General features: G+C 37.6%; 1 protein-coding gene across 1 annotated transcript in view; it reads right to left on the bottom strand.

Annotated features, from left to right (window-relative positions):
* Window positions 1-13,927, bottom strand: part of CERK (ceramide kinase) — a 41,265-nt gene that overhangs the window by 4,604 nt on the left and 22,734 nt on the right. Inside the window, exons 7-11 of the mRNA XM_064702798.1 lie at window positions 10,552-10,626; window positions 8,891-9,043; window positions 7,996-8,101; window positions 6,126-6,196; window positions 1,236-1,441 (exon numbers count right to left, since the gene is read on the bottom strand). Coding sequence (XP_064558868.1) covers window positions 1,236-1,441; window positions 6,126-6,196; window positions 7,996-8,101; window positions 8,891-9,043; window positions 10,552-10,626 — 611 coding nt within the window. The remainder of the gene's footprint in view (window positions 1-1,235; window positions 1,442-6,125; window positions 6,197-7,995; window positions 8,102-8,890; window positions 9,044-10,551; window positions 10,627-13,927) is intronic.

Here is a 13,927-nt window from a genome sequence, read left to right as displayed (position 1 = left end):
CCCACCTGCCATTCCCATTACATTCCAAAAAACTAGGAATAATTTTAACTAGTTAATTCAGCTAGGAAAAGCAGGTCACTTAGAAGGCTGCTCTTAAAACTGAGGCTGCAGATTTACACTACAATATTGAACAAATGCTTTAATACAGGAATCATCAATTGAAGCGACAATACATTAGAGGATGCCTCCATCAGCCCTAAAAGCAACTTCACAGATACAGAGCTAACTATTCAGCAAGCTGCATGGAATACAGACAGGTCATTTAGCAAAGGCCATGGAGTATGTCTGTGCGTGTCTACAGGAAGGGAATGACAGGGAAGCAAATGTGAAAACCAATCTGTAGTGATGTACAGTCATCCTTTTCTTTTTGGTTTTTCTTCCACATTTTCTTAAGTTTTCAAGAAGGGTTTCCCAAGAAGGGTTTTTATGGTGGACACTAACCTGGGACATATGTACAACCTTGCATTTAATCTCACAGCAAAACCACCAAATCCCAGAGAAAAATGGGATAAAAGCAATTTTTTATTGCTTTTATGCACTAGATATGACATTAGTCCATTGCTCAGGTAATTTCCAGAGATGTTAATAAAATCAGGTTGTGACAAATATTAAATATGTGTAGTCACAGTCATAACTTGGTTTCAAGAGATATTAGAATCTAAAGCAGTGATGAATCTTCCTGTCTGACAGCTACAACACATGCAAGAAATAATTTTCAAGCTGAACGCATAAAGCTCATCCTGGTCACTAATATGTAGTAAAATACTGCTAAAAGCCTGCAGTCTACAATCAAATTGCAGTTCTGGTAACTTAATTCTAAAACACATTTTTATACAGTTCTCAAAAGTGATTTATAATTCTTCACCACATCTACCTCAACTATTCATGCTGTGAGTAGTTTCTCATGCTGTGAGCAGTTTTTTATGACAATTACATGAGGGCACAGTTGTGATAAAATAACTTGAAATGTCATTCAAACAGCAAATACATGGAAAATGTTACAAAACTGAGTTCAGATGGCAAAAGTGGAATTTTGTTAAAATGCTATGGCCAAGGAGTTGACTTTGGTAAAGTGTTTTGAGCTGCTTTTTTTCCCCATGATACACATGCTGAGATTGCATCATGCAAAATGCATAATTAAAAAAAAACCAAACCTGCTTTATAGATATTATTTCTGTCCTATAAGAATACCAATATTTACACCTTTGATGGACACTGTCAAAAGGAATACACACCTGATCATCTTGGTTTGTGTGCCTGACAAGATACCGTAGAAAATCAAATCTGGAGCATTTCCGAACTAGGATGAGGTCTGCTGAACCATCTGCCAAATGAGCTGCTGGTGAAAGACCTTTGGGACTTCGTGGACAGGCACAGCTCATATTTACTGCATTGATGGCTAGAAATTTCCCTTTTATAACTTTCCATTCTTCTTCACCTTCTGAAACACATCAATAAAGACATGGAGACAAGTAATCATTTGATCTATTCACAATAACACTAAAAAGCAATCAATGGCAACTTAAAATTCTTCCCTGGCCATATTCATGTACTGTCAATAAATATCTAAAATAAACTACATTTAAAAATAATATTTTTAAGTATCTGTTTTTCATGCACGAACAGAGAAAGTTGCTTTCTCCCTTCTGACTGTGACTACCTCCCATAACTGCTTGCCTGCTCTGGCATATGCATGTCAAATTCAGGGTCAGTGCTATCTGGGGAAACCTGCAAATCCATAAGAAAAGAAAGGACAGGCAAGTGACAACTCTTGTAGTGGCCAAGTTCAGAGGGATTAACTTTTTAAAATTCTATTTCTGCTCTTCAACTTGTTAATCTTAAATAAACAATGATGCAAGGATTGTAGTTTAGTATTTGGTTTCTGAAGTAATATTCCTCTTCTGCCTCAATGCAGCAACAATATTTTTAAAAAGTCAAAGGGAAGGGATGACTCAGGGCGCAGCAAGGACCAGCAGGCAGCACACCAGGAGTCTGCTTCCACTCCAGCGCCAAATGCCCCAAAATTAAAACTATTAACAGAGTTAAACCTTCCTTTGCAAATCTTCAGAGATTTCTGGAAAACAACACAAAGCCTCTTTTCAATACCTTGAAACTCTGTTGGAGACTACATGAAAACTGAATGTGTGCTGGCATTGATACTACCAGGAAGCAGAGACATTTTCTAGAACAAAGAAGCATTGGCAGGCAATGCAGAGCTGTTGTTGCCAAAACTGTTTTCTCTTGAATATGGATAAAATATATTAAAAATGCCTTTTTATTTTTAGATTAAGCATATTTTTCTTCCTTATCACAATAAGAAAAAGCCAAAAAGCAGCCATAACACTGTTTTTCTCCTACCAATGTAAGTGGACTCATTTCAAATGAACAATTCCACAGAAGTAACGAATGGCAGAACAGACTATGGACATGCATGCTGTTCTAAGACTGGGACGAGTGAAGTGCCATTAGGGGTAAAATTAAGGAGTGAACAAAAAATGCTTAAGTTTATTTATGTATACAAGGTAGAGATTTTGAGGAATGTTAACTGGTATGGACTTGAACATCTAACATGATTCAGTTCCCCACATTTTGGTTAACTTACAGTGATTTTCAAGGTGCTTTTCTGATGAGATTACAGATGATGTTTATGCTCTATATTGTATGTCCTGAAATTCTGATATTCCTTACTGTCTCAGTTCTAGGAACTTCACATTTACTTTAGAGAATCATTATTAAAATGGTCTAGATTATTTTGAACCTGAAGTCTGTGATGCATTCATTTTGAATTAACATGTTCCAGGCTCTATGCATCGGGAAAAATAAAAAGAAAATGTTTCTGAAGTATTTTGCAGTTGTTCACTCTTTGAACTTCTCTTGTTTTCTGGAATTTATTGAAAATTCTTACTATCCACTCTCTAGTAACAGAACAAGAAAAACAATTTTTCAGGAAAAACCATGTAAACCATGTGACAAAAGACTTAAGGAAAACAAAAAACTTTATCATAACTTTTCCATCTAGACTATCCCCTCTACATCCTGAGAAACAAATCAGAAATAGCAAGAAAAAACCATGGCTTTTAAAATTCAACATTTTTGCTTAATTTGCCACAGTGCTTTTTAGTATTGCTTGCTTTACTGCTGATCTTTTTATGTTGCTTTCAAACATGACATTACCAAAAGAAGCAATTTAAATCAGATTCAAAATGTGCATCTTAAGAGAGCTGAGACATATCTAAATGTCAGACTATAGAATGACAGTTCAGGCTGCAGGCAAACGACAAGACCCTGCTCTGAGACGAAGGTAACTGAACCAAACATAAACTACTGGAACTGGAAACAGTAGACATTTTCTGAGATGTTCGTAAAATACACAAACAACAAAATGCAAACATCTCCCTTTACTGATAAATTCTTTTGCTGTTTCTCTGAGAAGCATTAGTAATTTAGTCATCAGTGTGTCTAGATAGGTATTAACATTTTAAGTATGCTTAAGGTAAAATGTTTCTTTATGTTACTGTAATAGATGGTTTTCATCTGGTATAAATCTCAGCATGTTACCCAAGAACACCTTCACTGTTCAAAGTAAGAATGAAGTCAGGGTATCAATCACCTTTTAAATAAGCAACTCTTTTTATAACGATTTTGCAGTGTGTATCACTGTAACAGCACTAATTATTTGCTCAAAATATCCCACAGTAGGGCAGTCATAAGCAGGGAGTGCATAAGTGACACTCATCAGTGGCCTATTGTGTACACAACACTGCAAGTTGCTGAAATCAGCATAAAGGACTAACAGTCAACATTTACTCAGCACATGCACAGAGACTCCTGCACAATACAAAGAAATATGTTCAGCAACAGCCAATCAAGCATCCTTCTAAACTGGTCTGAATCACACACAAACCTGGTAGGCACAATGAAAGAGTCAGCCAAGACACCCTGCTGAGTGAAAAGCTTCTCTGAAGTGGAGATTTAACATCCTTTCTATAGTGAATCAAAAGTAGCTGATTGTATTTGCTCCTCACCAGTACTGCATGGATACGAGAATAGACTGCAAAGAAAGTCAGCTACCAGAAGTAGAATGGAAAAAAGTAAACAATATCCTACATAATCAGCTGCTTAATACAGCAATGTAGGCTACCTGCAATGTAGGCTAAAACTGTCTTGATTGCTAACTAACCTGTAGCTTTCTATTAGTTCCTTTGCTAGATGAAAGGGAACAAAAAGGCAGATTTAAAAACCAAACTAACCAACCAACCAACCAACCAAAAAACCAAACAACACACACAAACATGAAAAAATGCACATAAACCCCCTGACAAAGCAAAGAAAAAAGGTTGGCAATTATAACTACAATAATTTCTCAAAAAGACAATTTTTTTTACCAAAAAACCCACTGTCATATTTATATTATTATTTCTATGGATTGTTTATACTCTAAAAAAATGTCTTTAGCCGAATCTGGCCATAGATTAAAACAATCCAAGAAATAGTCTGATTTGACCATCTCTTGACTATATCAAAGATCTGAAAGCATCAGCTAGGATGAAAGCACAAAACAAGTGTAATGGGAATTCAAGTTGCACAGAAATCTTTATGCTAGCAGTGAATCTCCACAGTATCATAATCTTTTGGCTAACAAATGCCTAGAACCTGGTACAGTCACAGTACAAAAAACCTGCAATTGTAAGACAATGTAGGTCATAAGGACCAAATGCTTGTCAAGAAAATTATAATTGTATGCACTGGGCTCTACAATAAGAAATAAAAACAAAGTAAAGGCAGAAATAAGCACCCACAGGAAGTCTGCCTACTCTTTAAGAGGGGCTTATCCAAAATGATGAACCAAAGCTGGAGGCAAAACTCAAGTGAATCTACATTATCTTCCTCTAGCAAGGCCCCAGGTGTAGCAATATCAGTACTTCTTCCCATTAGGATGTAGCAGCCAGACATAAAGAGATACAACTGGGGGAATGACTGAAGAGAATTTATTAACACTTGTTTAAACAAGAGGAAAGAAAAGTGATACTCATTAGAAAAAAAACCCTACACAAGTGTGCACAGGGGTTAGAATGGGGATAAAAGAGAGAGTAAGGACAGCATAACTAGAGAAAGAGGACAGAAATCTCATTTATCATTTATAGTGAGTGTTGGTGGGATGTTGTACAGAAATACTCAAGTCCACTAGATCAGTTACTAGGTACAAGTTCACAGCCTCATAGTAGGGTGACATTTTGCTAATGAACACAAATTTTTAATCCTGATCTATTCTAAAAGTTATCTTAATGAACTGCTTCCTTCTATGACACCTCACAGTTTATCCATTGTCCTAGCTCACAGACTATTATTTTTGTTTAAGAAAAGAAACTAAACACACTGAAATTAGTATAATCTTATCAGAATTTTCTGAGGTTTGGCTAGAGAAGACACCTGTTTTTCACCTACTTAGAATCAGTGTCATAGAATAATTTTGTTTGGAAAAGATCTCTAAAATCAGAGTCCAAATGGCAAAATAACACCACTAAACCATATCTGCCCAAGTGCCACATCCATGTGTCTTTTGAACCCTTCCAGGAAACAACTTCCATGGTCTGCCTTTTCCAGTGCTTGACTACCATTTCTGTGAAGAGATTTTTCCTAATATCCAAACTAAACCTCCCCTGGCATAATTTGAGGTCATTTACTCATAACCTGGAAGAAGAGAAAGAACCCCACAAGCCTACAGCCACCTTTTAGGCAGTTGTAGAGTGTGATGAGGTCTCCCCTGAGCCTCCTTTTCTCCAGGTTAAACAGCCCCAGCTCCCTCAGCTGCTCCTCGCAGGACTTGTGCTCGAGATCCTTCACCAGCTCTGTTGCCCTTCTCTGGACATGTTTCAGCACCTCAACGTCATCCTTAAAAGTGAGGGGCCCAAAACTGACCACAGGATTCAAGGTGTGGCCTCACTAGTGATGAGTACAGGGAGGTGATGACACTTACAGGTGCTCTGCAGAAACTGAAAAAAAAATGGTTTACCAAGTAACTCAATGTTTAAAAAAACAAAATACATGCATACTTGAACTGCTATCTTCTGAAAAGGAATAATTTGTGTAATGCTACCACATTTTACTTTCTTTTGATAAATTACCTTCTTTCTTCAATCCATGTTCCTTGTTCTGTTCTGCCAGCTGTTTCTCACTTTGCTTGCAAATGTAACATCTGAAAACAAAAATACCATTCAATTCCTGAAAGACCTCCACTATTATTCATTTCAACTTTTTTATTTTACCCAGTCATTACAAGATCTTCCCCCACCACAAGATGCACTGACAATCCTCATGTGGCATGAATGATCATAGCCCTGCAGGCAGTGCAGTTATTTAAGCACAGTTCTAAAGATTACTGGATGTCAGAGGTAACAGCAGCAGAGAGCCAGAAGACCACACAGGCTGGAAGGGATCTCTGATGTGATCAAAGCTGGTCTCACAGGAGAGCTCAAAGTTGGTCTTACAGGACCAGGATGCTCAGTGTCTTCTTATTCAGTCAGGTTTTGAGGATCTGTGAGGGTAAAGTCCACAGACCTCTGGGCACCTTGTTCCAACATCTGACTGCTCTAACAGTGAAAGACACTGACATACTGGAGACACCCCATCTCACAACTGTCCTTGCTCATCCAAATTGCTTTTCTATTCTGGTTATCAAGTTTCTGAGTATCAGAATGGATTATTCTTGAACTCTGAGGAAGTACCAACTAACTCCCCTATGCCTCTTTGTACTCCAGGACAATCTCCCATGTAATCTTGCCAAGATATGCAAATAAACCAAAGTCCAAGGCTGCAATTCTACTTTTTGTCTCATTTACTTCTCTCAGAAGTTAAAACTCTATAATTTCATGGTCACCACTGCCAAAACTGCCCTCAACCATCACACCCCCACTTTTTATCTTCTGTAACAAGACTGGCAGAGCAGTTGTTCTAGCCAGCCTGTCAATCACCTGCATGATCAATCCCATTACCACACCCCAGGATTCTCCTAAATTTCTTGTGCCTGGCCCTACTGCCCTTTCAGCAGTTATCAGGAAGGATAACTGATAACTGATAAGGAATGCCTGTGAGGCACCAGCATTCCTTACTCCGTTCCTGAAACCTAGATGGAAACCTGGATGACGGCTCTCTCCCTCTGGAGCCTCCCCACCCTCTGGTGCATGAAGGCACCTGATGGGTCAGGATAGCTGCTCCAGCTGATACTCGAGTCTGATCCCCAGTGTGCCACAGCACTGGCACAGCAGTCTTACTGTTTCTGGACAAAGTTTGTGGCTTCTCTGTATCCTGCTGTGCTGTTTGGTGCTGTGACAAGTACTTTATGTCTGATAGTTAAATCCATATATAAAGAGGAATAATCAATACTACTGCATAACTTCAAGCAGGTGAAAGCAAAGAGAAAGGAAGGAGCACTGGGAGATTAAGGCAGGTCCCCTGACTAAAGAAACAAGTGAAGCATATCAGAAGGAATTCATACAGCATCATAGTAGTATACAAAGAAACAGGCTAAATAGGCTGATTCCTGAGAGGACTTGTCCTCAGGACAAGCCATGCCAACTGTTATGGCACTAAAACAACCGCTAACATTTCTAGATGCAGTTAGGATGTGAACAGTTGAGAATTTCTGAATTATTATTTCCATTTCTAGAAGCTACAACCCATCCAGATTTTTGATTTCTTAGTAGGAACACAGCATAGTATCCTCAGCATCTTGTAACTGAGTCCTGTGCTGTTATATTTTGCTTTACTTAAAACTGAGGGAGGAGGAGAACCAGCTAACAAAACTTTATTAGATTTTTGTTTAATGATCTGATAAAATGAGGAGTTCTTTTTAATGAGTCAATTATTGTTTTTACAAGCTTATCTCTTTTAGAGTAAGTGTTTTGATATTAAAACCAGCAGTTCTGTAACCTCTATTTATGTAAAGGCCTTTTCAAATAGTTCACACCAAATATCCAGAGATAAACATTAGCCTACCCCGTTCTGCAGCTCACTTTATCTCGTGGAGATCCATGTGTGTGTTTTGCTGGTTGATAAGCAATTGTTCCTTCATAATAGTGATGAGAAAGAAAAGTCTTGAAGCCTACATAAAAAAAGGCATTATGCAGCATGAAGTCATTATAAATCCACATGGCAAATATCTCTGCATACATTCCTTGATTTTTCATCTCTTTCCTTCTCTAAGGACTGCAAAACAATAGCCCTCCTCAAGCTCAGAAGTCCTTTTCTTATGATGTTTTAGACTGTAAGGAACAAGAAAATACCACAGCAGCGCTCCAATGTTTTAACATTTGTCAGAAGTGCCATTATTTCACTTGACAGCTTTAAAAACCAACTAAAATATTTAGTTATATACATATCTTAAAATTTGCCTGCACTAAAACTTTCCTCATGCATCTTCTTTCCCTAACACAAGATAAATCAAACAAGGCAAAAGATACTTTCCACTAGCATAGGGTTTATCCAAACATTAGGTAACAAGACTAAATCACTCATCTCTCTCTATAAGGGCAAAATTAACAATTCATTCCATTAACTGAATGTTCAATACAGAGGAGTACCTATCTCTCTTTAAGTGACTAGAAAGAAAGTCAAATGATTAGGACAGAGAAGTTATTACTTTTCAGGCCATTTTCAATAGGTGGCACATATTCAACACAAATTTTTTGAGCCCACTCTCAATGTTAACCCCAAAGTTACAGAGCTTTATATAATGTAATTCAATATATTTGGTACTACAAGGAGTTTAAAATCAGGCTCAGTATGTTTCTGATGTTTACAAGCTTGAAAGAAGGTTGGTTTGGAGAGAATAAACCAATTGCTTCAATATGCTTACATGCTGACAAAATAATGTAGTAACTAAAAAAATTACCTGAGTAGTCATATCTCATTGGACCCATCCACCGCTTCTTCTCACTGTCTTTTAATATATCTCCATAAAACCCATAACCCAGCAATGACACAGAGTATTTCAAAAATGTGTCATTGTGATGTACAGAAGAGACATCCAGAGGCTGACAGTCACCTATGAAGATTAGAAGTACAAGGGTTTGTCAAGCCTTATTTCATTTGCAGCTGCAAGCATGACAGTAACTTTAACACTGCAAAGTCATTAAAAATAAAAAATACATATTGCATTTATGTCAATATATATGTAATAAATGCATATACTTCTTACACATAAAGAAAAGGAAATATAATTTTTAATACTAATTTAATTTCTTACTTCAAAAGCATTAAAAACTGAGTGAGAAGAGAAGGCTCAGTATACTAAAAATGTGTAATGAAGAATTTGCAGTCCTTTACCCTGTAGCAGTAGGAGGGGATAGAGTTGAAGAACTATTGAGATTGGAAAAGGCCTTTGGGATCATCAAGTCCAAATCTCAACCCAGCCTCCTCAAGGTCACTACTAAACCATGTCCCTAAGTGCCACATCTTGTCTTCTAAGTACTGGCACCCCGTGTCAATGCTTGACAGCCCCTTTCCCTAAGCAGACTGATGCAGTATCTCCTGTACTTCTCCTGGGTACTACTTTAACCTCTGTGGCATATCATCAGAGGATAATTCAAGCTGCAAGGAGCCTTTGGGGGTTTCTCATCAAACCTTCCACTCAGACCAGGTTCAGCTATGAGGTTCCATCAGGTTACTCAGGGCTTATCCAGTCAAGTCTTGGAAATCCCGAAGAACAACGAATACGCCACTTCTCTGAGGTCCTTGTCATGCAAACTTTGGAGTGATGGTGGGAGTTGGGGTGGGTTTTTTTGCTTTGTTTGGTATTTTGGTGTTTGGGGTTTTTCTGTTTCACAGGAAGGTTGGACCAGGTGATCACTGTTCCAACCTGACCCATTCTGTAATTCTGGGACTTAACACAGCTAAAATACTATGATAAAATGAAGCCACATCTTTCTAACCCTAGTCTAAAGGCTTTAACTCCTGATGCTGAACAGAGTAAACCACAGGTTAGGAAGAGAAAGACGTGTAAATCTTTGCAACACCAGATCCTAAAACTGCAGCTGTTACTCAGTAATGATATCAGAAGGCATTGTAACTCTAACTTGGCAAGGGAATATTGAATTGCCCAGGACAATTGGACAACGAGCACAAAATAGTACCATTCAAGTGTACATGCATTTCTCAAAGCTTTTCTTTTTCTCTAAGATAGATATACATATATATAGAGAGATAGTCCAACAACTGATGCTTATTGCTATTTACTTTATTTCAAAATAATGTTTATTTCAATTTCAAAAGAATGTTTATTTCAAAAGAATGACAGAATTCATGAAAACTTCAGCACAATATTTTTGAAATGTTGTTCCCTTGAAAACAATGAATTACTGTAGAGAAAGCAATCAGTTTTTAACCTCCTATATTTCAAATCAGAGACTTAAATCCCAGAAAAAAACTTTGTATTTCAACTCAGCCATTATGTTCAAATTACATTTCACAGACATAAATAAAGAACTAAATGAAAATGTATTTTGGGCTACTTCCATTGTTTTTGTAACAACACAGCAAACTGTGACCACCCACCTACAATAATATGAAGAGCTGAAGTTACTGGATCAGAAATGCCAACAGTTGAATAGCATATGCAATCTGTTGATCCTGAAAAACAAAAAACTAGGCATTAATTTGTATCTTTGCAAAACAAGTATTATTGGTGCAGTCCTCCAAAAAAAGCATTATGTTCCTTTGGTTTGCTCCTTTCCATTTTATGGTAAAAAGTAAATACAGGAATACTGTACTATTATTTTTATTATTTAAACTGTAACATCCACCGCCCAATGAATACAAGTTATTGCTCTCCATATAAAGTACAAAAATTTCACAATATAAGCAATAAACATGTAGCAGTTGTGAAGGGAGTTAATTTACATGGAAAATTTCACTATTACATTATAGCTTTTATATCAAATGAAGCAGGCATCCATTGATTCTCCTCTGTTTAGGATTTCTTGCTCATTGAGATCTCATGAAAGGAAGAGAAATTGACTGGTCTGCTGTTTTTTGTGGTACTGATCTAAATTTCAGGATGTCATCTTATACCAGAAATTTCTGCTCTGGTCTATTATTTGAAAATTAGTAAAAATACTTGCTTTCAGGAATTAGTTTCTAGATAGGGTAACAAAATGGACAGAGATGTACCTTTACAGACTTGATGCAAAATACCTACAAGAAGAAAGCAGGGAAGCTTTAGGTTTCACCTAAATGCTGTTCAGAAATGGACAACTCTCCCTGGTTCCTACAGAAAACAAGAGCCTAACATAGGGATCTGGTTTCTGCTCAGCAGCAGGAACTTGGAACTCAGATTCAGAGAGACAGAAGTGTATTTGTTGCAGCACCTAACTCTGAATTTATCTTACAGTTTCTCCCATCCCTTCCACGAAACTGAATTCCTTTAAAGTCAAAGGTAGATGTCTGAAAAGAGAAACTTTGTCCACATACATGTTCTCAGATTTCCTACCAATGCACTAGGTGGAAGAGCAGCTCAAATACAGTGTACTTGATTTCTGAGGCCTTATCAAATTGAAATAGAAACTAAAAATGGAGGAACAAGCAACCATTATTTAAAAACCACTTTCAGTTCTTTTTCATTTTGGAAATAGCCAGGGCATTAGCAATTAATAATGGGAGCAAAGAAAATCCTTTCCTTTTCAGAAGATTGACATCACTTCCCCTGCCTGTGAATGGCAGGACAGAAGCTTTCACCAAGTAAATGTTATGCAGAAATCTACCACAGTGAACAAGCAGCATCTCCAGGAGCCAGTTAAAGAGAATATCACAGAACTGCAGGGCAAAAGAATCAGTGTGACTAAACAGACCTCGAGGTACAAGACAGTGCCAGTGAACCATTACAGGCATATGCCACTGCAGGACAGAGAACTCCAATCTCCCTCAGTATCACAACAGATGGAGTACTCAGATGATGATCTTGTGCTACACTTAAGGTTCTATAAAAGAAAATATTAGGTGGACTTCTGAAGCTGAAGCTATACTTTACTGCCAAGATTCATATTGTCTCCTATGCTCATGAACAGAAAACTCTGACTACTTTTGAAAAGAAAAACAAATGATCCCTGAGAGATCTGGCCTAAACTTCTACTGCTGAATGTACAAGCCTAACACTTAATCCAGCATTTCTCATTTCTTCCACATCTGTGTGCGTTCTGCTCCTACAATTACCTCAATTACATTTGTCTTGACGCAAACAGAGCTTCCAAGTGGTTTTACACACAGATGGGAGGAGAAGAGGGGAATTTGTGCAAGCTACTTTTCAACACCAGAGGCCCATCTCCCTGTGATCTTCTACATTCAATTAAAAGCTGATTCATCTGTTTGGCAATTACACAGGACTTATTTACATTTCTATTCATTAACTAGTAAGAAAGGTCTAAAATTAAAACTGAAGTCTGAAATTAATTCTGAGATTCTAAAATGGGAGACATACCAACAGCAAAACACTGTTGGGCTTTTTCCTCTTGGAGCTGGTAGTATGGAGCAACAAAACCAGTGACCTATTTACATGGATGTAACTACTATAGCATTCCACACACATGAAAAGGGAATGTAAATTGCCATAACACCACACCAAGCATGAACCTAACAGTACTTGCTTAAAGGTCACAAAAATGTTCATGATGACTAAGGGTTTGAATTCTTTTGAATACCTAACTAAACAAGACTTCTAGATCTTCAGGGCAATCTTCACTAGATGTGGAATCTACAACTGCTGCCACAACATTCTGAACAGATGGACACACAAACCCACCAAAATCTGGGTTATTTCATCAGTATAAGCCTGATATGAAAAGCAGGATTAGAATGTAAATATATCTTGAATAATATCCCATGATTAATATCTTAGGATTGCCAGAGCACTCAGTTCAGGCAAGAAGCTTCCCATAGAGCATGACTAATGTTAAGTGGTGGGTATTGTACACTCTGACTAAACCAACAGAAAAATTATACACATACTCTGCCAGATTTTCTTTGGGGATTTTTAAGGGCAACAGCCTGACTGAAGGAACATAAAAGAGGTTTTTATGGATTGCAGAGAACTACATGGAAATGTGAAGGAAGTAGTTGGACTACTTGCTAACTCGGTCCTAATTCACTTTAAAAAAAGACAAACTCATTCAGTATAGAAACTAATTATTGCATTGGTTTCTTACCAGAGAAGAAAATCAGCATGCAAAGCAATGATTAAGTTTCAGTTTAAGACACACATAGCTATATGAGTGCACGTTACACTGCAGACAATATGCCAAAGCTTCAGCCCTGGTCAAGGACATACTGCCAGGAATTGCTGATGGCAGCTTCAGCTTGAGTCAAGGTACTCACACACAGGCCTCAGGGAAAGGCCTTGGGAAGCAAGACATCTGCATGTGACAAGCAGATGCTACAGAAGATCAAGAGGCTCTGCTGATCCTCTTGACCAGATGTTCTCTGCTATAAGTTTAGATGCCCATCTCAATGCAAACACCAAATGTAAGCATGAAAATTCACGTGTCAGTTTCAAACTGAAACTTCTCTTAAGGATATTAATTCCTTTACCTAAAATGCAACCAACCACCAGTGCTGCAGATTATTCTGCTTGTCCTCCAACTCCTACTCTAGCACTACAGTCATCTTGCATAGGGCCAGTACATTTCAACAATGGTGGCGCCACATCACCATACTATAGGCAGATGCTAAATGTCTGAATTCTCCCAGCTAAAGAAAGCTTTCATCCCAGAGACTTTGATGTTAAGAACTCACTGAAAACATGAAATATGTAAAAGGCACAACATTTTGTGTTTGATAAAGTAGGTATAATTACTTTGAATCTTTACCACACATCACTCATTCTCCTTAAAGTTGTTTTTTATTAGGAGGTCTCATACAGCCACATGGTTGTTACACAGGC

The sequence above is a fragment of the Zonotrichia leucophrys genome, chromosome 1A (genome assembly GCF_028769735.1).
Source record: "Zonotrichia leucophrys gambelii isolate GWCS_2022_RI chromosome 1A, RI_Zleu_2.0, whole genome shotgun sequence".
Taxonomy (NCBI): Eukaryota; Metazoa; Chordata; class Aves; order Passeriformes; family Passerellidae; genus Zonotrichia; species Zonotrichia leucophrys.
This window is presented reverse-complemented; position numbering and strand designations above follow the sequence as displayed.